The 22,644-nt window shown below is 45.0% G+C and overlaps 1 protein-coding gene across 1 annotated transcript in view; it reads left to right on the top strand.

Moving 5' to 3' along the window:
- The window catches only part of trmt44 (tRNA methyltransferase 44 homolog), a 107,763-nt gene that overhangs the window by 8,133 nt on the left and 76,986 nt on the right, over positions 1 to 22,644 (top strand). Inside the window, exons 5-6 of the mRNA XM_084311797.1 lie at positions 6,540 to 6,608; positions 14,111 to 14,218. Coding sequence (XP_084167923.1) covers positions 6,540 to 6,608; positions 14,111 to 14,218 — 177 coding nt within the window. The remainder of the gene's footprint in view (positions 1 to 6,539; positions 6,609 to 14,110; positions 14,219 to 22,644) is intronic.

Below are 22,644 nucleotides of genomic sequence, written 5' to 3'. Positions count from 1 at the left end.
ATACATTATCCCGCTTATTACATGGCTAACTTACTAACAATATACCTAATTCATTTTACATCGACTCGCAAAACTGGTTCTGGCTGCGTTCTGGCTCCGCTCGTCGCTCCGCCCCCTGTCATCGCCGGCAGCAGAACACCGGCAGTGTCTAATTGCACTGAAACAGTGTGTGTCAGTGGGGCTTGATTGCGAACAGCTGCGCACAGCGGTCATTATTGTCCCACAGCGGTCATTATTGTCTGATAATGACCGCTGTCGGGGGGCTATTGACCAATCACAAGCAAGCATTTCGGCGAATGTGAAAACGCCATGTAATAAGATGATGATAATAATAATAAGCACATCTCTGGCCTCACAATTATATTGACACGATTTGGTCTTTTTATAAGCACTTGTTTTAAAGACGTTCTTCATTTTCCAAATGACAATCATCATATGGGAAACACAATTTGACAGATTTGTTGTTGACAAATCACTATTAAAGACACAAGACTATTATTTAACAGACTTCCCCTTAGTCCAAGAGAGCCTTGACTTGTAGTTGGACTTCAGGCTCTGGAGATAAATGGCCAGACAATAGAGCGCGCTGAGGAGTACAAATACCTTGGCACCACCATCGACCACAAGCTCACCTTCAAGACCAACGCAGAAAATATCCACTCTAAGTGCCAACAGCGACTGTTCTTCCCCAGGAAGATGACGAAGCTTCAGGTCCGACCATCAATCCTGGAGGCTTTCTACAACTCCTTTGTGGAATCAATAATGTCCTTTAACATCACATTATGGTTAGCAGTATGGCGCGACCCTGGTCAGTCGCCTCTGGTTTAGCTCTGCGACGATTGTGCACACTTTTAGCTATTATGTTTGTTTTTTCTACTTTTTTTATTAAAACAACACTGGCGGGTACGTCATACGACCGCCAGACACTTATGGACCTAAACTCCGGACTCAAAGAGGAGTTTGGAGACACTTTATGCCCAGAATGGCCACCGGAGATCCGAAGGGACAACGGCAACAAAGGAAACGGCAGGAAGAGGCACAGAGGGAGACGGGGAGGTATCAGGCTGAGGTTAAAAAGATCTGCTTACCGTCCAGCAATTCCATCCATCTTTCTGGCGAACGCACGTTCGTTGGAGGGAAGGATGGATGACCTGAGGGCAGGGGGTCCGCTTCCAACGGGAGATGAGAGACGTTAACATCATGTGTTTCACGGAAACATGGCTCAAGCCAGCGACTCCGGACAACAGCGTCTCTCCCTCGGACTCCTTCACCGTCCTACGAGCGGACCGCACAGCAGCCTCTGGAAAGAGCGTCGGCGGTGGGGTCTGTCTCCTCACGAACAATGTCTGGGTTAATCCCAAAGAAGTGCATGTTCTCTCAAGCTCATGCTCCCCAGACATGGAACATCTTTCAATTCTGTGCCACCCGTTCCACTTCCCCCGTGAGTTCACCGCGGTCATCATGACCGCCGTATATATCCCTCCACAGGCGAATACTGGCAAAGTGCTGGTGGAACTACACGACCATCTCAATAAACACCAGATCAAACACCCAGACGCGGCGACGATCGTGGCTGGTGATTTCAACCAGGCGAATCTGAAGAAAGTGATGCCGTCCTTTTTTCAGCACATCGCCTGCTCCACAAGAGGGAGGAACACACTCGACCACTGTTACACCCCGTTCAGAGCCGGCTACAAGGCGGTAGCGGCTCCGCCATTGACGGGGTCTACAAGCTCGAGCGATCACGACTCCATCTTGTTGTTCCCTGCCTACAAACAAAGATCACGTGACGCCGTCGTGTCACGTGAGACAAAAAAATTGACTGACGAATCAGAGGCCACGCTCCAGGACGCGCTCGCAGACACGGATTGGAATATGTTTCGGGGAAGCGCCAGTGACGTCAGCGAGTACGCGGACACCGTTGTGAGCTTCATAACACTCGCTGATGAAAACGGTGCAGGTTTTCCCAAACCAGAAACCGTGGGTGGACAGTACTATCAGAGCAGCTCTGAACTCTCGCACCACTGCTTACAACCTGGGCAGAGAGTCAGGAAACATGGAGGAGTACAAGGCTTCAGTCTATACTCTGCGCAAGGCTGTAAAACTTGCAAAACGGACATATGCTGATAAACTGGAGACACAAATGGCACAAAACGACACAAGAGGCTTATGGCGGGGACTGAAGACAATAACTGACTACAAAGTCAGCGGCCCCTCAATGGGGAGCGACGACGCCTCTCTCGCGGACAAACTCAACTCTTTCTACGCCCGGTTTGGTGTAGACGGTGGCACCGCTGGCTCAACGGCTAGTGACGTCACTGGCGCGCCGGCTGTTGTGGAGGGGGGGGGGGGGGGGGGGGCAACCGCGGGGGGGCGGGGACGCTCTCTCGTTGTCGGAACACAGTGTGAGAAGAGCATTTATGCAGGTGAACACCAGGAAAGCGGCTGGCCCAGATGGTATAACAGGACGCATACTTAAGTCCTGTGCCAACCAGCTAGCCCCGGTGTTCACCGCCATATTTAATCAATCCCTGGTGGAGTCAGTGGTCCCTGCCTGCTTCAAGATGTCTACTATCATCCCTGTACCGAAGAAACCCTCCCCAACATGTCTCAATGACTACAGACCGGTGGCACTCACCGGTCATGAAATGTTTCGAGAGGCTGGTCAAGGACCACATTTGTGCCTCCCTCCCCAGTGATATGGACCCTATGCAATTTGCATACAGGACAAACAGGTCCACTGACGACGCGGTCTCCCAGGTACTGCACAGCACCCTCTCTCACCTTGACCGTCAGAAGGGGGGCTATGTGAGACTGTTGTTCATTGACTACAGCTCAGCGTTCAACACCATAGTCCCCACCAGACTGGTGGACAAGCTGATCGAGCTGGGTCTGAGCTCCGCCCTGAGCGCCTAGGTACTGGACTTTCTGAGTGAAAGACCCCAGGCGGTCAGGGTGGGGGGTCAGACCTCCATCACCCTGAGCATCGGGTCCCCCCAGGGCTGTGTTCTGAGCCCCCTGCTGTACTCACTCTACACACACGATTGTGTGGCCAAGTTCAGCTCCAACTCCATAGTGAAGTTTGCAGACGACACAGTGGTGGTGGGGCTGATCTCGGACAACGACGAGAAGGCCTACCGGGAGGAGGTTGAGGTACTGGAACGCTGGTGCCAGGACAACAGCCTGCTCCTGAACATTGGTAAAACCAAGGAGCTGATTGTGGATTATAGGAGAGGACAGCAGGAGACACACATACCACTGATGATAAACGGGGCTACCGTGGACAGGGTGAGCAGCTTTAAGTACCTGGGGGTCCACATCTCAGAGGATCTGACATGGTCAACACACATAGACACAGTCGTAAAAAAGGTGAAGCAGCGCCTCTACCACCTGAGACAGTTAAGGAAGTTCAGAGTATCGGGGAAGATACTCCAGTCCTTCTACTCCGGAGCTGTAGAGAGCATCTTGACTGGAAACATCACTGCCTGGTATGGAAACAGCACGGCACAGGACAAGAAGGCCCTACAGAGAGTGGTGCGCTCAGCCGAGCGTACCACGGGTATTGCACTACCTCCCCTGCAGGTTCTATACAACAAGAGGTGCAAATCCAGAGCCTGCAGAATAATGAAAGACCCCCACCACCCCAATAACAGCCTGTTCCAGCTGCTGAGGTCAGGCAGACGCCTGCGAACCCCAGCTACTAGGACAGAGAGGCTTCGGCTCAGCTTCTTCCCCCAGGCCATCAGAGTCTTGAACAATGAACACTGAGTGCCACAGAACACTGAACTTTTCACACACAAGCACACATGAGCACACACACGCCACGCACGCTGTGCACGCTCACACACTAGCAGCCACTTTAACATGAGCAGGCACACACTCATGCCGCACACGCCCACACTTATGGCCAAAAAGGAAAGGTCACTTTAAAAATAGTATAACAGTAACAGTGTATTGCACTACCAAAGGACTTAGCATGTCCTATATGCTCTGTAAATAACTATGTACAGATACCGAGATGTCCCACCATGTTACCTGTTACCTGTTTATTGCACAATGTTGTTTTTTATTGGATTCTATTATATGTTGTACCACTGTATTGCACATCGTTGCGGGCAAGACCACCCGCATTTCATTGTATACTTGTATGCCGTGACAAATAAAACTCTTGACTTGACTTGACTTGGTTTGTAGTGATGCGTGCCATCAACCAGAAACCTCTTGACAGGGTCGTTAAGATCAGCGGTAAGATCATTGGGAAGGACCAGGAGCCACTCCGCAGCATCCACAAAAAACGGAAGGCATAGAGACACCGGGTTCGACTCCGGCTGTCGGCGTTGCCTCCGGCTTGGGCCGGCCGTCATACTAACTCAATTGGCAGAGTTAGCGGGTGGAAGTCGATGGGTGGTAATCTGGACGTTGTGGACAGCGACTCCTACAGGTCGGTTGGGGGACGCCTGCACAGCAGAGACAGGAAAAATGGCGGGGGTAGTGTGAGCCTCCCACACGTTACACCTCGCCAATGAGAGTCCGCGCTGGCAGGCAAAAAGATGTGACAGGCTGCCTCCTCGTGTATCGGAGGGGACACGTGATGCAAGGCTTCTATCCTCCCTACAACCGACCAGTGGGGGGCATATGCGAGCAACGTTCAAGACAGGGGAGGGGAGAATTGGCACAGCTAAATTGGGATGGGAGAAAAAATTGAAAAAGAGAAGAAAAGGCGGTTAGGTGGCGTAGCGGAGATTGCGTTCGTCACCAACCCCGGAGCTGTGAGCTGGATTCGCCTGTTCGAATCCAGCTCACAGCTCCGGGGTTGTCACCAGCTTGCCTGGCCGTTCACACTAATACAATTGGCTGTATTAGAGGGTGGGAGAAGCTGGCGGGGTGGGTCCGGGTCGTTGTAAATAGCGACTCCTACAGTTCGGTCGGGGCGCCTGCTAAGCACGGATAGGACCTGAGTGGGATAGTGTGATCCTTCCACACGCTACGCCCTCTCAGGGAGGATCCGCGCTCCCAGGTGAAAAGAAGCGGTTGATTGGCTGGACATGTGTCGGAGGAAGCACGTGATAGCCTCCACTCTCCCAGATGATCTGACTGTGGGGGGTAAGTGCGCAGCGACCAGGAAGGGGATTGGGAATTGGCATACGACTAACATTGGGATGGGAGAAAATCGGAGGAAAAATGGAGGGGGAAAAAGATAAAAAAAAAAATAAAAAAAAAGGAGGAGGAGAAAAAAGAAAAAAACGGAAGGCATCTCAAATAGTTGAGGACAACACACACACCCTTCACACCCATTACAAACTAATGCCCTCAGGCTGTCGATACAGAGCTTCAACACTGAATAAAAGGGGCTCCGGTAGCTTCGTGCCAACCTCCATCAGACTGCTGAACACCTAGGTCTGGTGGAGGCCGGGCTGCCCCCCCCCCCCCCCCCCCCCCCTCCAAGGACTTTGGACTACTTAAAAAATAGACTTCCCCTTCCACCTGATGGACACATATCACCTGCATTACTATTATTTATTATTTATATACATATAGAATTGCTCCATATGGATTTTAATATATCATGCTTTAAGTACTGTAATGTAGTTGGTGTTTTTTATAGTGGTCTTTTTTACTGTAGTTTTAACGAAGCTGGTGTTTTTTTTATAGTGGTGACGAGTGTCTATGTATTGTGACTGTATGTTTGTCTTTTAACCACTGCACAAATGAAGTTCCAAAAGGAAAATAAAGTAATTTGAAGTTGAAGTAGTTATGTTTATTTATTTATTTCATAATCTCATCATCTCACGTTACATTGGCTACCTGTAAAATACAAGATTGATTTAAAAATGGCGCTCACCACCTACAAGGCTTTAACCCTTTCACTGCCACACGACAGAAGGTTAGCCCTTTACTATCACACAACCGACGGCCATGCTCCATCATTAGCTCCGCATCCGCGGAGCTAATGATGCTAATGATGGAGCATCGCCGTCGGTTGTGTGATAGTAAAGGGCTAACCTTCTGTATTGTCACAGTGAAAGGGTTAACCGGCTGTCGTGTGGCAGTGAAAGGGTTAAAGGGTGAAGCCCCATGCTACATTAGTGAGCTCATGCCCCCTACTGCCCCAGGACGGCTCTCCGCTCCTCCGACCAAGGAGCGCTCTTCATCCCCCGGACCAAACTAAAAACCAAGAGTGACCGGGCTTTTTCAGTCGTAGCACCTAAATGATGGAATCGGCTACCTTGTATTTTAAACAGGGTCTTAAAACCTTTTTATACAGTCAGGCTTTTAATTGATCACGTATGCAGTGTAACATTTGTGTATGTGTTCTTTATTTGAATGAACGTTGTTTTTAAAGTATTTTACAAACTTTTAAATTATATGTGATGTAACGTGTGTGGTTATGTTATTCTGATTAACTTTTTACTGCCTGTAAAGCACTTTGTGATTTTAATCTAGAAAAGCACTATACAAATAAAAATGTACCTTACCTTACCTTACCTTACCTTACCTTAGTGCTCAAATGCTGATATTTTATTTGCATTCCCATCTAGGTTTGGCCAGAAGTGACCGATCCAGAGAAGTTTGTATATGAAGATGTTGCCATAGCGACGTACCTCTTGGTGAGTTGAGGCTGTACAACTTTGACTCCAGACTTCCTATAACCAATATACTTACTTCTTTCTAAGACTGTAGGAAAATGAACATTTCCTTGTAAATATCACACATTTAATTTAGAAAAGTCACGTTAAAGAAATAAGAAAAAAGATTTTGACATAGAACAAAAACACGGACCAACGATATATCTGTGGCACTTTGCCGATAACAATATATCTGTATGAAAAAAATACTAATATCGGCCCATAATATTGGCTGACTGGCGTCTCTGTTTAGCCCTAATACATACACACTGAAAACTATTTATATTTACTTACCGGTATTATAATTTGTTTGTAAAAAACAACTGTTAACAGGAGCACTCATTCAAGGGTACTACGACTATGCTTGCACCTCATGGTACCAAAGCACCTCAAAGGCACTAAAAACAAGATTACAAACATCTCAAAACAAACTGGTCAGACTACTGCTTGACCTTACTCCTAGAACCCACCTCACCCCTGCCCACTTTGACTACCTAGGATGGCTTAGAGTAGACGACAGAGTACAGCAACTTGCAATGGGCCTGGTCTACAAGATACACTACACAACTAAGGTACCCATGTACATGTCTATAATAGGGAAACAATGTCCAGGCACGCACTCCAGGTTTTTCCAAATTTATTGGCAGCCTGTAATCATGACGTTTCGGTGTGAACACACTTTCTTCAGAATGGCTTGCATGAAGCCTGAAGGGTAAGTGACCCTAGTATATACAAGTCAAACAGGAAGTGACAACATAGGAAGTGACAACACATTCCCACAAGAGATCTGCAAAAAAGTACAAAATACCACTTGCAAGCACAACCTTTCTACTACTTTTTTCACTTGTTACACTTGAGATACGCAGCTCCCTCTATTATATATACTTTTTTCTGCCCACAAGGGCGAATTGTTTGGTCCTTTTCGGCCTCTACAAAATGGCTGCCGGCAAGACCTTCGCATTTTCCAATGAGGACTCTACACGGATTTGCGGTCTGTTTCCCCCTTCAGAGACTGGCTCCCATACTACAAGAGGGAGCGTCGCCATGTCCAGTTCTCTGTTGCGCCTGAGACAGAGAGACTTGTTCCTTATTGCACGGCACCACACTGTCACAGTACTGGAAGGACAGCATCATTCCTAGAGGTTTGCGTATCATTAAGGAACCCACATTGGGTCGAGAGAACCCTGCTTTTTGTGATACTTGGTGTACTATTCTGAATAAGTGTTCCTTAGATCTGATGCTTTTAATTATCGAAAATGAAAGCACAAAGCTTGACAGTTTACGCAAGGAGATCACTGCACTGGAGGTCGACATGTGTGAGTCGATCCCCACAGAGGAACTGCAGGCCATTAAGGAGGCTTGTGCAGCAAAAATGTAACAATATAAACGTGACATTGAGCAACATAAACAGGCTAAACGCCGAAGAGACACGCAGGACTATGAATCCAATAGGGTTTACCCTTGGCTTTCACAGACTTTCATACACACACGTATGCGCAGGCAAGCACACCAGGCTGGGGCTCGGCCCTATCCTGGCTCTTCCTCCTCTGCTCTGAGCTCAGATGAGACACAACCAGGACCTGAAAGGTTCGGCCCTTACACGAGGAGCCGGAAGGTTTTTCAGCCAGGCTCCTCTCCTCCCCTACCAGGGAGAGGAGGCACAGGAAGACCCGACGAGGCAAGAGAGCTTCTAACCCGAAGACGCAGGGGGAGGTGGCAAACATAGTCAACATTTCAGAGGTAGACCTCAGTGACTCCCAATGTAAACTACTGTCAAAAGGACTTTCTTTTGTACCATCTCGTAAGGTGGACGGACGGTTTCACTACAAAGGTTGAATTGTTTAATTTTTTTAGGAACATTACGCTTAAAGCTTTTTATTCTAGAGATGTCGACAAAAATATAGTTTATTCTACTCCTGGAAGCACAGTGCTGCCAGAAGTCAGTTCATTGGACACGGCTGATAGACCATTTAAAACACTGTTCAAGCCTCGTAGCACGTTCACTCCACAGATTAATCATGCATCAGTTGACACATTTTGTAGACTAGTGGAGGATGAAGTTATGCTTCTATGTGGGAAAAGTAATGAAACTAGATTATTCCCTAATCTGCTTGAGTCAGAGAGACTAGCACTTAAGGAATTGATGCAGTTAGATAATCTGGTGTACAGGAAGGCCGATAAAGGCTCGGCCTTAGTGGTACAGAATAAGAGTTCCTATGTTGCTGAAATAAATAGACAATTAGCAGACACAGATGTGTATATTCCTTTAAGCACAGATCCAACTGTTCGGTTCTCTTTTGAGATCAAAGAGGTTCTAAAGCGCCTTCTTAAGGAGGGTGAGATTTCTGAGAAGGAATTTAAGTTCATGGTGAATGATAACCCAGTAAGACCTATTATTTACACTTTGCCCAAAATTCACAAGGATCTTCATAACCCACCAGGTCGACCTATTGTGGCTGGTATCGGGTCACTTACAGAACCTATCTCAAAATGTGTTGACTAAAGAATTAAAGAATTGGCTGCAGCACAACCTGGTTATTTAAAGGACACTACCGACTTTCTAAGTAAGCTGTATGAGTGCAGTATAGAAGCTATTGATATTTTGTGTACTATGGATGTTTCTAGTTTATATCCTAGCATCCCACATATTGATGGGTTAAGTGCATGTAGATATTATTTGGATCAGAGAATAGAGCTACATCCCTCTACTGAGGCATTAATATCATTGACTCAGGAAGTCCTTAATAAGAATTATTTTCGTTTTCAGGATCAATATTATTTACAGAAAAGAGGCCTAGCTATGGGCAGCCCGGTAGCGGTTAATATGGCCAACTGTTTTATGTCGAAGTTTGAGTCTGAATGTATTTTCAATAATAATCCATATGTTGGACACATTAAAGCCTATTGGAGGTATATTGATGATTTATTTTTTGTATGGTCAGGCACTAAAGAGGCTCTGGAAGAGTTCCACTTGTTTCTCAACTCTCAGAGAGAGACTATTAAGTTTACTATGAACAGGGTGCTCCAGTAGCACACCATGTTACCGCGCTGCGTCGCGGGACTCCGTGCTGCGTCACGGATCTGGTTGACTCCGAGTTCGATTCCCGGACTCGCCGTCATTTGCCGAATGTCTCCCCCTGCTCTCTCTCCCGTTTCACCCTACAACTGTCGGTCATGCTTGACCAGAAAAGCGATAAACGCTAAAAAAATAAAGTTTAAAAAAAAGTTTACTATGAATTATGATTCACATTCCATAGCATTCCTCGATGTATTGGTGAAAAAGAGAGACAATATTGTCCATACCGAAGTTTTCAAAAAAAGAGACTGATCGAAATTCGTTTCTCCATTATAGCAGTTATCACCTGCCAGAGCTCAAGAGGAGCCTTCCATTTAGTCAGATTTTGAGATATAAACGTATCTGTAATACAGATGACATTTTTGATACACAAGCCAAGGAGCTTTGTCAGAACTTTAGATCTAGAGGATATAGTGAGGCCCTTATTGAGAATTCTCTTAATAAAACTAAACAGATAAACAGACGATCCCTTTTTACACATAAAGACAAAGTAAAAAGCAACTCAGTAGCATTGGTGTCCACCTTCAGCCCTATTTCTAGAGATATGCGTGATATTGTGAACAAATACTGGTACATTTTAAAGTCAGATCCTAAGATCGGAGGTGTGTTCCAGGAACCACCCAAATACTTCTACAAACGGCAACCTAACTTAAGGGACCAGTTAGTTAAAACAGATTTTCCCAAAAAATTTACCCATTTTATGGCTAATATTCCAAATGGCAATTTTCCATGTTTATCTTGTACCCAATGTCATGGCATGATTAAAGAGATTTTTTTTTACATCAAAGTACAGGTAGGAGTATCGCTGTTAGAGGCCGGATTACCTGTAATTCTGATTCTGTTTACTTGCTTAAATGTCCTTGCAACCTTTACTATGTTGGAAAAACAAGAAGACGTTTTAAAAATAGAATTTCGGAGCACAAATGTTCTATAAGAAGAAATTACGAGAAGTCTTCAGTTGCAAGGCACTTTAATAAGTTAGGACATGATATTTCTGGCTTAAAATACATGGGTATAGAGCAGGTCTTGAGACCACCAAGAGGCGGCGACAGAGACAGGCTCTTGCTACAAAGGGAATGCTTTTATATTCATTTTCTGGATTGTTTAGAGCCTAGAGGCCTCAATGAGGAAAATGTTTTGACCCGTTTCATTTGATTATTTCATTTCATTTGATTGTTTACTATTTTCATTTATCATTCTTTATATTTATAATTGAAAGATGGCTTATATGGGTCATGCGTGTTTATGTTTAGAGTTTAAGATGTAGGCCTACTCTGTATAAAATATATATAACTATATATAGATATATCTCTTTTTTATTTACATGCTTCTTTTTGATTTACATAATTCTGAAAAGGTTGTGCTTGTAAGTGGTATTTTGTACTTTTTTGCAGATCTCTTGTGGGAATGTGTTGTCACTTCCTATGTTGTCACTTCCTGTTTGACTTGTATATACTAGGGTCACTTACCCTTCAGGCTTCATGCAAGCTATTCTGAAGAAGGTGTGTTCACACCGAAACTTCATGATTACAGGCTGCCAATAAATTTGGAAAAACCTGGAGTGCGTGCCTGGACATTGTTTCCCTATTTTTATGTATGATATCAGAGGTTACAGCACCCAGTGTCAAGTCTAGTGAGGTGAGCGCGTTCTACTACTTTTTTAATTTTTTTACCCATGTACATGTCGAAATACTTCCCAAAGGTCAGTGAATTCCACGACCACAACACCAGAGGGAGTTCCACAAATCATGTAAAACCCAGATTCGGCTCAAACAAGGGACTAAACACGTTTCGCAATTATGCCACATCAATGTGGAACGCCCTACCCACAGCTGTAAAGGAATGTGAATCACTACCCACTTTCAAAACCACTCTCAAAGAACACCTACGGGAGGCTGCAATTAGAAACTGGCCCCCGTAAATGTCCAAACCCCCCCTCCCTATGCTTGCACCTTGCACCCCCCTCCCCCACCCACCCCCTCCCAATGTACATTTCCCTGCCCCTCGTATGTATATATTTACTGTTAGGATCTGTTTAACAGTACTGTATATCTGCATATCTTGTATGTCACAAATATAACAGTACTGTAGGGCTGACCCCTATTAGTCGAATAGTCGACTAATTGATCGAAAAGAGCCGTAGTCGACTGCCAACCTTAGTCGGAAAAAAATAAATAAATAAAAAAAACTTTTTTAAATTTACATTTTTTTGTATCATTCTTTCCAAAAGAAAAGAGGCCTAGAAGCGTGGCTAACGCTAATGGCACGCATACCAGAGGCTAACTGCCTAAGAAAACAGGCACAGAGGCACTGAAAGAGGATTTCACCCATCTAATGAACACACTAGACTAGACAAATATCAAGATGTATCCATCAGTGGACCAATTGCATGCTTTTGCAGGGGACAAGAAGCCTTCCGTTGACTCCTTCAGACATTAAGCACCCCACAGCCCAAATGGAATGATACAAAAAAATATATATATATATACATATTTATACATAAAAAAAAAAATCGGCCCACCAATGCAGGAGACGCTGGGTTCGAGCCCAGCTCTCCGCATTGCTATCAGCTTGGCTGGTCGTTCATACTAACACAATTGGCAGTATTAGGGGTGGGAAAGCTGATGGGTGGGGATCGGACGTTGTGGACAGCGACTCCTACAGGTCGGTTGGTGCGCCTGCGCAGCAGAATCAGGAAGCGACGGGGGCGGTGTGTCCCTCCCACGCAGACCCTCGCCGCTGAAAGATCGTGCTGTGCAGGTGAAAAGATGCGACGGCTACTTCCTCGAGTACCGGAGGGGACACGTGATGCAAGGCTTCGTCCACATTGCAGCCGGCTTGTGGGAGGCATGGCCAAACAGCGTTCGAGACAGGGGAGGGTAGAATTGGACGATACGAAATTGGGATGGGAGAAAAAAGTAGATATATATATATATTTTTTTTAATTAATTTCGGCCAATCATAGTCGACTATCCAAATCCTTAGTCGGGGACAGCCCTACAGTACTGTATATCTGTATGCCATGTATGTCATAAATGTCATGATTAGATTAGATTAGATGATTAGATTAGATTCTTATATCTGTATGTTGTGTATGTCAGGGTTTCTGTTAGAAAAAATTGTTGCCGGCCTCAGTGTGCGGTAGATTTCAATCTACCGGTCAAATGAGAGAAATTCCGGTCAGAGTTTATTGAGCTTAAAAACAATTGATAGGCAAAAGAATGACAACAAAACAAAAGAATGACATCATCAAGGCATGTAGATTTATAATATTTTTACTTAAAACTAGGCTACTTTTGCGTATAAAGTCATTATATTCCAAATAAAATAAGTCCCGAGACTCGTGCTGCTGCCGACTTTAAATCAAATAGGTGTCTGTGGGCAGTCGCCCGACATTAATAAACAACAGTCTGTTATAATCACATTTTTATGAGCTAACGAATTCCGTTATATTGGACATTTGTATTAATTATATCAAGCGAAGAACTGAGAAATTTGGCAGAGAGAGACGGCAACATTATCGTGGGTTTGCGTGACGACTCTCTCTCTCCACCTCCCAATGACTTATTTGCGAGAGTATGTCGATGCAGAGCAGCAGATTCAGCTGTTATTGGCTCTTTTCTGGGGACCGCACAGCAGCGCCCCCCACCCAACATTGAATTGAAAATGGCTGAATTGGAGTACTGCTGGAGTACTGCATTGTGCTGCTGCTGCTCCGGCTCTGCAGCTTCACAAAAGTTTGCACACCCAGCACTAAGCTCTCGCTGACAACGTCGTTGTCATTATTAGAAGCAACGATGAAACAAATGTAATGATTGTTTCGTTCATCGCATAGGCTATTTAATTTTAGCCTATTTTAATACAATTCAAATAATCAAATTGTGCTTAGACTCAGGGAATTATTTTCACCGGACATTAAGACCGGAGAGATTAAATATGTCGGACTTTAACAGATTTTGCCGGTCAAATACCGGTAATTACCGGCTAACGGAAACGCTGATGTCATTATGAATTGAAAATGGGGGACCCTGATGTAAACAAGACGAAAGTCTTTCTCTGGTCTGCATCCCCTTAACAATTGTGTGTATTGAGCTGTACTGTACTGTATCCATTCTGCAATCTGTTAATTAAACATTTCAATCAATCAATCAATACATGTGTTGTGGTCAGAAGAGCGAGCAGAGCAGAGCCTGGCGGCTGCTAAACAGTGCTTTGTGTCCAGGTGCTGTGGTCAGAGGAGCAAGCAGAGCAGAGCCTGGCTGCTAAACAGTGCTTTGTGTCCAGGTGCTGTGGTCAGAGGAGCAAGCAGAGCAGAGCCTGGCTGCTAAACAGTGCTTTGTGTCCAGGTGCTGTGGTCAGAGGAGCAAGCAGAGCAGAGCCTGGCTGCTAAACAGTGCTTTGTGTCCAGGTGCTGTGGTCAGAGGAGCGAGCGGAGAAGGGCCTGACTGAGAAACAGTCCTTCGTGGACCTGGGCTGTGGAAACGGCCTCCTGGTTCACATACTGACCAACGAAGGAGTGAGTCAAAGGATAATGTATTATGCCAAATTTATTAAACATTTTATAAAAAAAAATATTTTAATAAAAATGTTTACAACAAACACCACATTGACATCAACAATAATAATGACAAGACAATACAAATGATAAATACAGACTTAAAACTTTGAGTACAAAATACAAAGAACCCAATACAAAATATAAAACACTATAACCAACACAAAAGACTTATTACACCTAATGTATTTTCTTTATCATCTGGCATCATACCAGTTGACTCATCTCTGCCCTCTTTTCTTGATTTTCCAATCACAACTTTCCTCAGACAAAGCTACAGTTGTGATTGGAGGATCAAGAAAAGAGGGCAGGGTTTGAGATAGGTAAATTGAATCAGACGTAAATCCCCTCAAGGCCTTTTAGTCCATGGGCCAGAGGCCAAAATTTCACTTGTCGGTGAAAAATCTACTTTGCATTTGATATATTGCAAATATATGCCATCACACACACTGGCATTTAAAGGGTTAGAATTATAAAATTAATATGTGGTGTTATGATCAGGGCTGAAGTTGAATAAAAGATTGTATTTTTTTCAATCTGCCATTACAAAAAAAATGAAAATCCATCAAAATCAGTGTTGTTGCTAATCATACATATGCCAGCCTGTTTTTAACAATAATTTGTGATGCCATCACAAACACTGGCATTTAAAGGGTACAAATTAAAAAATTCCTGCACCAGAATGCAGGAAATGAAGTCTTTGTAACAAAAAAAATCCTGGTGGGGGACCCCCAGACCCCCTGCTTAAAAGGTGGCCTGACTGGGGCATATAGCACTATATTTTGCACTATATTTCCTGGCCTGAATGATTTCCTCAGTCCGGCCCTGGTTAAAAGCCTCCAATGCTTATTAGTGTGTGTGCGTTTGAACGTTTGCATGTTTCAACCATACATTTATAAAAAAAAAAATAATAATAATAATACTTTTTTTTACCTCCTATAATAGTGGGGTCGCGGCTCTCTGACACCGTTATTTGGGGGTCGCGGCCTGAAAAGTTTGGGAACCCCTGGCTTAACCTACCAGGCCAGAATCATACAATTGCGGAGACATACAAACATTGTTTAGAGATCGATTTGTGTCATAAATGTCATTATGAATTGAAAATGGGGGACCCTGATGTAAACAAGGCAAAAGTCTTTCTCTGGTCTATAGGGCTGTCTTAAATACTTTGAAAATTCGGATATATAAAAAAAATTATATATATATAAATCTTTATTAAATTTTTGTATCCCCCCTCCCACCTGCAAAATCTTGCGCCTCCAATACAACGAACGTCATACGCCTCATTAACTCTGCCTCTCTTTGTTTTATTTAAGATGAGGTCGGACTCGGCACTGACAGATTTGTGTTCATTGTGCTGCTTTTATAAAGCCTCAAATGACAGCTTACAATATTTCATAAAAGCAGTGTTTCGTTTGTCTAAGATTTAAAAAGGTTTAAACTTTACAGCACTGACAATTCTCTATAGCAGTGGTTCTCAAACTGTGGTACTTGGTGGTACTGCTGGTGGTACTTGAAAACATTTCCAAAAAAGCAAAAAAACATTATTTTTTTTTTTTTTTGCAGTCAGGCCACTGAACGTAGAAGCAGGCCAGGCCAGTGTTTCTGGTTGCGGCAGCGCGATAGTTAGATAATATAAGTGGGGAACAACCAGGAGATCACTGTGACAGAGAGTAATGCAGTCTAAACAGTCATACATCTTTAACACTTTGGGTGCCGGGAAACGCTTAAACACGTCATTCCCGGCCATGCTCAAGTTGCCGAAGACGCTTTACAGCGTCTTTAATATCAATATTTCAAAAATCTGGGATCGGATTCATATGTCCCCTCCGTTGGCCTGAGATCCACCAGGAGGACCCACTGAGCTCTCTGGCGGTTCAGGAGCGCCATCTGGTGGCCGATCGGCGCAATCGCTTAACAGGAAGTGCCGTAGAGGTTGTGCTGGACGGCCGTATTACTTCCGGGCACTCGCTAATAGGTCCCGGGACTCGATCTCGACACACTACATAGCGTACGATTGCCAATAACTCGATAAACAACATGATTTGGACGTATATACCATTATACAAGCTGGAGATGGACCGGGTAAATCTACATCCCATAATGATAAAATTTCTACTCTACGATGATCGCCCAACGGCGCGCGGAGACTGGGGTGAGTTTTAGCGTGTAACGTTACCGTCTTCGATACTAACTGCTATTATCAACATTTGACCCACATTAGATGATTGGTATAACGCTGCCCACGGAATTATAAACGCCCCCTAGCCCATCCGGTCAACATCAGATGACGTGTAGTAACTTCTAGAAGTACGTCTAGTTGGAATTTTTTATATCGCGCTGATTGCCATAAAACTGTATTGCATCATCAATATAATGTATTTGGGGCTATAGATCACGTTCTGGAGAAAGCTGCAGAAAGAGATGAAAACATACTTATACATTAGACCATACTTTACTATGAATATGTGAATGAAAAAGTTTAACGTTGCTACACAATGAACAATACATATAGGACTTTGAATGGGCCCTAATAATGGCAATATAGCAATAGAATTTAAAAAGTTATAGCCCTGCAAAGAAGGGGACTTTCTCTATAGACAAATAGAGCCGGCAACCTACGGTTGATAATGAATTTAACCCATGGCAGCCAAAGTGTTAATTCAACTTCAGCCCTGATCATAACCATTTATTTTTAGATTTCTTGTAATGTCAGATAAAAAATGAAATACTCCCACTTTTCTGAAAAGAGTTGGTGTTAAATCTGACATTACAAAAAATCCATCAAAATATGTGTTGCTGCTAATCATTGACACCTGCCTAGCCTGTAATAATCCCCCCCAGAAAAATTTACTTTGCATTTGATATATTGTAAATATTTTACTTTCTGTGTTTTTTTTAACAATAATTTGTGATGCCATCACACAAACTGGCATTTAAAGGGTAAACATTAAAAAATGTATTGAATATGTGTTTTCTTTTCTTTTTTACAATAATTTGTGATGCCCATCACAAACACTGGCATTTAAAGGGTAAACATTCAAAAATTCCTGCACCAGAATGCAGGAAATTAAGTTTTTGTAACCAAATAAGTGTGTGTGTGTGTGTGTGTGTGTGTGTGTGTGTGTGTGTGTGTGTGTGTGTGTGTGTGTGTGTGTGTGTGTGTGTGTGTGTGTGTGTGTGTGTGTGTGTGTGTGTGTGTGTGTGTGTGTGTGTGTGTGTGTGTGTGTGTGTGTGTGTGTGTGTGTGTGTGTGTGAGAGAGAGAATAACGGACAATTGCTTGCTGTGTGAGAGAGATAGAGAGAGAATTAAGTACATTTGCTGAAATACAGTTGTTCTTAATTTTCTCACTTGCTATGTGAGAATGTTAGTTATTATGTTCTCAATGCCCCTTGCATTGTATGAGTTGTGTGGAAGCGTTTGCTAGTTCTAGTGCTATCCCTTTGTACATTGTGGCTGTGCCTGACAAAAGTTAACAATAAATAATGGTATTAGGAATACATTTGCCTCCTGCGTGAACTGTGCATAGCTGAATAGACTGTATTTTAACGCCGGTCATATGGTGGTACTTGGAGAGCCAGCTACGTTCTCAGGTGGTACTTGGTGTAAAAAGTTTGAGAACCACTGCTCTATAGTATTTGTTATAGTGTCCCGACCCATATAAAAACATGTCTTATTAAAAAATTAAGTCGAATTCTGCCTTTGTCTCTATTACATACATATAAATATTTATATAATTGTTTGCTTTATAGACGAAGGTTGCAACATAATTATGTAATGTAATGTTGTTGGCTGTGTAACGGAGAGCAGCCGCCCAGGCAGCGCAGCTCACTCATTATTAATTTTATTAATTAATCCAATCCACTTTATTTATAGAGCACATTTAAAAACAACAAAGTTGACCAAGTGCTGTACAAGTCCCACAACATAAGAAGAATTTAAAGAAAAATTATAATTATTTTTTCTTTTTTTTGAAGCTTCGAATTAAAATCGAATCTCGGCCAAAAAAAGCTCTGAAGGTCAGCCCTACTGGTCTGCATCCCCTTAACAATTGTGTGTATTGAGCCGTACTGTCTGTATTGTACCCATTCTGCAATCTGTTAATAACGTTTTCAATCAATCAATCAATCAATCAATCAAGATGTGGATACACTATTTGATGCTGTGCTGAGACAGTTTAGCTGTGTTTTTGTTTACATAACTAGCATTCCATTCTTCAGATACTGTATGCCATCTAGTTCTCTTGTTTACAGTGCTGTTTATGTAGCTCTGCTAGTTCATAGTGATGTTTAAAGTATGTTAGCTTTCAGAACCAATGCTTGTGTCACCCTCACCTCTTCCTCCCCCCCACACACACTAGGTCCTAGATGGCATACAACAGGGGTGTCAAACTCATTTTCACAGAGGGCCACATCAGCATTATGGTTGCCCTCAAAGGGCCAAAGACCGTATAAATGTTAATGTAATGTAAAATAAATGTAGCTACTCATTTACATATTGTTAAACATGTTGTTTCTGTATTTATTACTTATTCAAGTTATACATATTGCATATGCATTTGCATAGATGTAAAAATATATGTTAGCTTATGTTATTTTAACAAATAATTTTAGTTTATCAGAACCCCATATTACTCCATCAATCAATGATCAAACCATTCAAGTAAATAACAGAAGAATATCATCAAATACAAGCTATGACATTAAGTTTGTTCAAAACCTTTTTGTCACAGTCAAGAGGGGCAGAACTAACAACTGTGAGCTGCAAAGAACACGTGGGACAGATGTAGCAGATGTTACAAAAACAAATGGCTGCACACAACCTTGCAGAGGCCATACATCCAACTAATGGAAGATTTAAAGTTTAATTAACAGATTGCAGAATGAGTACAGTACAGCTCAATACACACACTTGTTAAGGGGATGCAGACCAGAGAAAGACTTTCGACTTGTTTACATCAGAGTCCCCCATTTTCAATTCGTAATGAAATTGCTATTATGTGTCTGCATGAACACACAACGTTAGGTTATGACGTTCTGTTAGTATAGCGACGCTCGGCGTCACTCTCTGCACTGTCCTCGCACACGTGCACACGCACTGAATAAAGACCACAATGTACCTTTAATCCCAATATTTGTCTGACCACACCCCTATCAGCTTACCCATATAAGCAGGGGTGGGGCCACCCACTCGCCTCCTTCCCAAGCTTTCACCACAAGGCGAGATCAAGGGCTGCAGCGGCGTCGGACGCTGAGCGTCGCTATACTAACAGAACTTGGTTATAGTCATAACCTAACGTTCTGTTTCGTATTAGCTCTCGCTCGGCGTCACTCTCTGCACAAGGGAGGCCGAGCGAGAGCCATCGGCCGACAAATACACCCCGCTGAAAGCCCCCCACAACCATCAGAACAGGGAGGGCAGAGCCCCCCCGACCCACCCTAATGGAGGGCACCCCCCCTATTGGGGGCTTCACGGGAGGGCGACGGACCCGACCGTGCGAAGAGGCACTCAAGCAACTCAACGCACAGGGTGAGCAGACCGTGGCTTGACCCCACGACTACACACACGCACAACCCGCATGCCACCCGGGAACGAACGGAGGAAACAACCTCGTTACTGCCCCCAGAATCACGGGGTCAAGGGCAAACCCAACCCCGTGGCAAGGCCGTAGCAGCGGAGCGCGAAGGAAGACCCAGACCCACCAAAGGGACTGGACCCCCTGGAACGGGGGCCCGGAGAAGTCCATGATGCCAGCATCAAGACCCCACCAGGTGGGCACTTAGTGACCCCGCCCCCCACATCGCCAGCGTATTCGGACAAAGGCCCCTCAACCGAGCGGGGCCTGTCCCCCCAATAGTACACCGCCTGGCACACTGACCCTGCAGAACAGGCAGTCAGCGTGGCCGTAAGCACACAAAAAAGGTTAACCAACGGAAGCAGGCAGCGCACCGGGGAAAAACCAGGCAACAGGCTGTTAACCCTAGCCTGGAGACTGCGGACGAGACAGGCGCCAGAGGGGACAGCTGAACACAGCCGCCCCGGCGGAAGGGGCGTATGCTGGCGTTGTTGCATGACCAAGCCTCCATTTAAAAAACCCCACCCAGAGGGGTTGAGGCAGAGAAGGCTGACACGATCGGCAGACGTCATGAACATGCAGGGGCACCCTCAACCGGTGAACCCGGGAGTTGACACTGCTCCAACACACCAGGGAATCAACCACCTTGGTGTTACCCAATGCGGTGGTTGTTCCTATAACCCCTCAAGAAAAAACTCCAAAACACACCTGCGGGTATACACCGGCTATACCGCAGTACAAGTGTTTCAGTTTCCAAAAAAGGGTTAACCCAGGCCTACGGGTCGACGAAACATTACTTCGGACCGGGCCTGGCGATACGGGAAGCACAGGGTCACCAGAGGAGGTCAAAGACCACCCCAACAGGCCCCTCTTCGCCATGCGTGAGAGAGGAGCGAAAAATAATGGAGAACCCGCCCCTAAGCACACCGTACTTGGTATTCCCAGGCGGTCTCCCAACCAAGTACTAACCAGGACCAACCTGTGTAGCGGCCGAGATCTGACGAGATTGAGCGTGTACAGGTTGGCATGGCCGTAAGCCATTACGACAGTGCTGAGTAAAAAATGTACCCAACCAGGGTCTCCATAGCGCCTAACCCTGTGACACCCGGACCGACCTGGCATTTTTCCCCCTGAAAAAAGCCCAAGTCCCTCAGGGTACCAGAACAGCAGATCTGCATCCCCGGCGGACAACGGGTTCAACTGATCCGGACCAGCGTGACCAGAACCAGTCCCGTGCCCTAACCACGCCGACATGCCTACTCCAGGAGAAAGGGCAGATATGCGTGTTGATCTTAACATGAAAAGAAGGCGCCACCCAGACGTTCGGGCAAACCGCGCCCGGTGGCCCACCCCCAGGGCGTGAGACCCCTCTACATATGTTCAGATCCATTCCGTCATCATCCCCCAGACATGAACGAGAATCCGTCGATAACCAACCCAGGTCGCGGGATGTGGTCGTCGGAAGAGGAAAAACCCCCATCCCAGTTGCTTTATAAAAACGCCGTTTTAACCTCAAGCAACCAAGGCGTGCCAGTCAGTCGCCTGTTTACAGCGAGCTAGCACTATGCGTGCGTCGGGACACACCCACATCAATGAACAGGCTATTTAGACCTGTCATTGAATCCCCAAGGCGCCCAGGGGAACGACAAGAGGGGTGTGACACTTCCTAACTCCAACTCTTTTTTAATAGAAAAGAAGGAAGCCTGTTCTAGAGGGTCCACTCACCTTGACAATCTGAGGAGGAGGCTCTGTACTCTGAAGGAGGCTCCCTCACATGGAAGGAGGAGTCCGAACTCACAGAAGGCCCGAATAGGCGCTTGGTGAGGAGGAGCCCTGACCACCCCCCGAAAACAGATCCATCACATGGACCTGAACAGCACACGGAAGTCCTACCAACAGAGACGCGCACGGTGACGTACTCTATGGCGGGGGAATTTCTGCGGTGCACACGCCCAATATTCCAGGCCGTGGGACCAGGAAACTCCCTCCCCCCCCCCCCCCCCCCCCCCCCCCCCTCACCCGGTAACGTGCCGAACCGCAACGTGACAGGAACCTTGAAGGACAGGGGGTGTACCCCTGACCAACAGAAAAAAGGGGGAGAGGAAAGGTTACTCCTGATGAATTGAAAATGGGGGACCCTGATGTAAACAAGACGAAAGTCTTTCTCTGGTCTGCATCCCCTTAACAATTGTGTGTATTGAGCTGTACTGTATTGTACCCATTCTGCAATCTGTTAATAAAGTTTTCAATCAATCAATCAAAACCAGTTCACCCCTTTACGACCCCACACCCATGATACGATGTAATGACAAAAAGAGAGTATGACACAGTCATAGTCAGCTCTATGAAGCGTTTGACAGCTTCACACAGTGCATGAGCTAACCTGCTATCTGATTTTTACTAAGGAAAAAACACAGAATAGAGAGGGCTCTCTAAGAGCCCCGGTCCAACTCACACATGTGCTTCTGTGGCCAGTCCAACCCAGTTGTAGGTCACATGACACACACAACCCATCATCACCTACAAAAAATGGCAAAAACACTCTACAGAGGAACGCCGTTTTTCATAATGAGAGAATACATAATTCTCGATTAGTATCGGCCACAGGCCTTGCTAAGCACACACGAAAGCGACCAAGCAATCTTTTCTTTTAGGAAAATAAAGTTTCTCCAGCAGTCTTAGCACAACCTCAGCAATCAAGCTAAGGGTTACATCGCATCCCTACCACACAAAAACACAATGTAGTGCAGCAACATGTCTGATAGGAGGATGAAAAAGTCCCCAGGGAACCGGGGGGAAACACAATCCTCC

This window comes from Notolepis coatsorum (genome assembly GCF_963971535.1).
Source record: "Notolepis coatsorum genome assembly, chromosome: 4".
Lineage (NCBI taxonomy): Eukaryota > Metazoa > Chordata > Actinopteri > Aulopiformes > Paralepididae > Notolepis > Notolepis coatsorum.
This window is presented reverse-complemented; position numbering and strand designations above follow the sequence as displayed.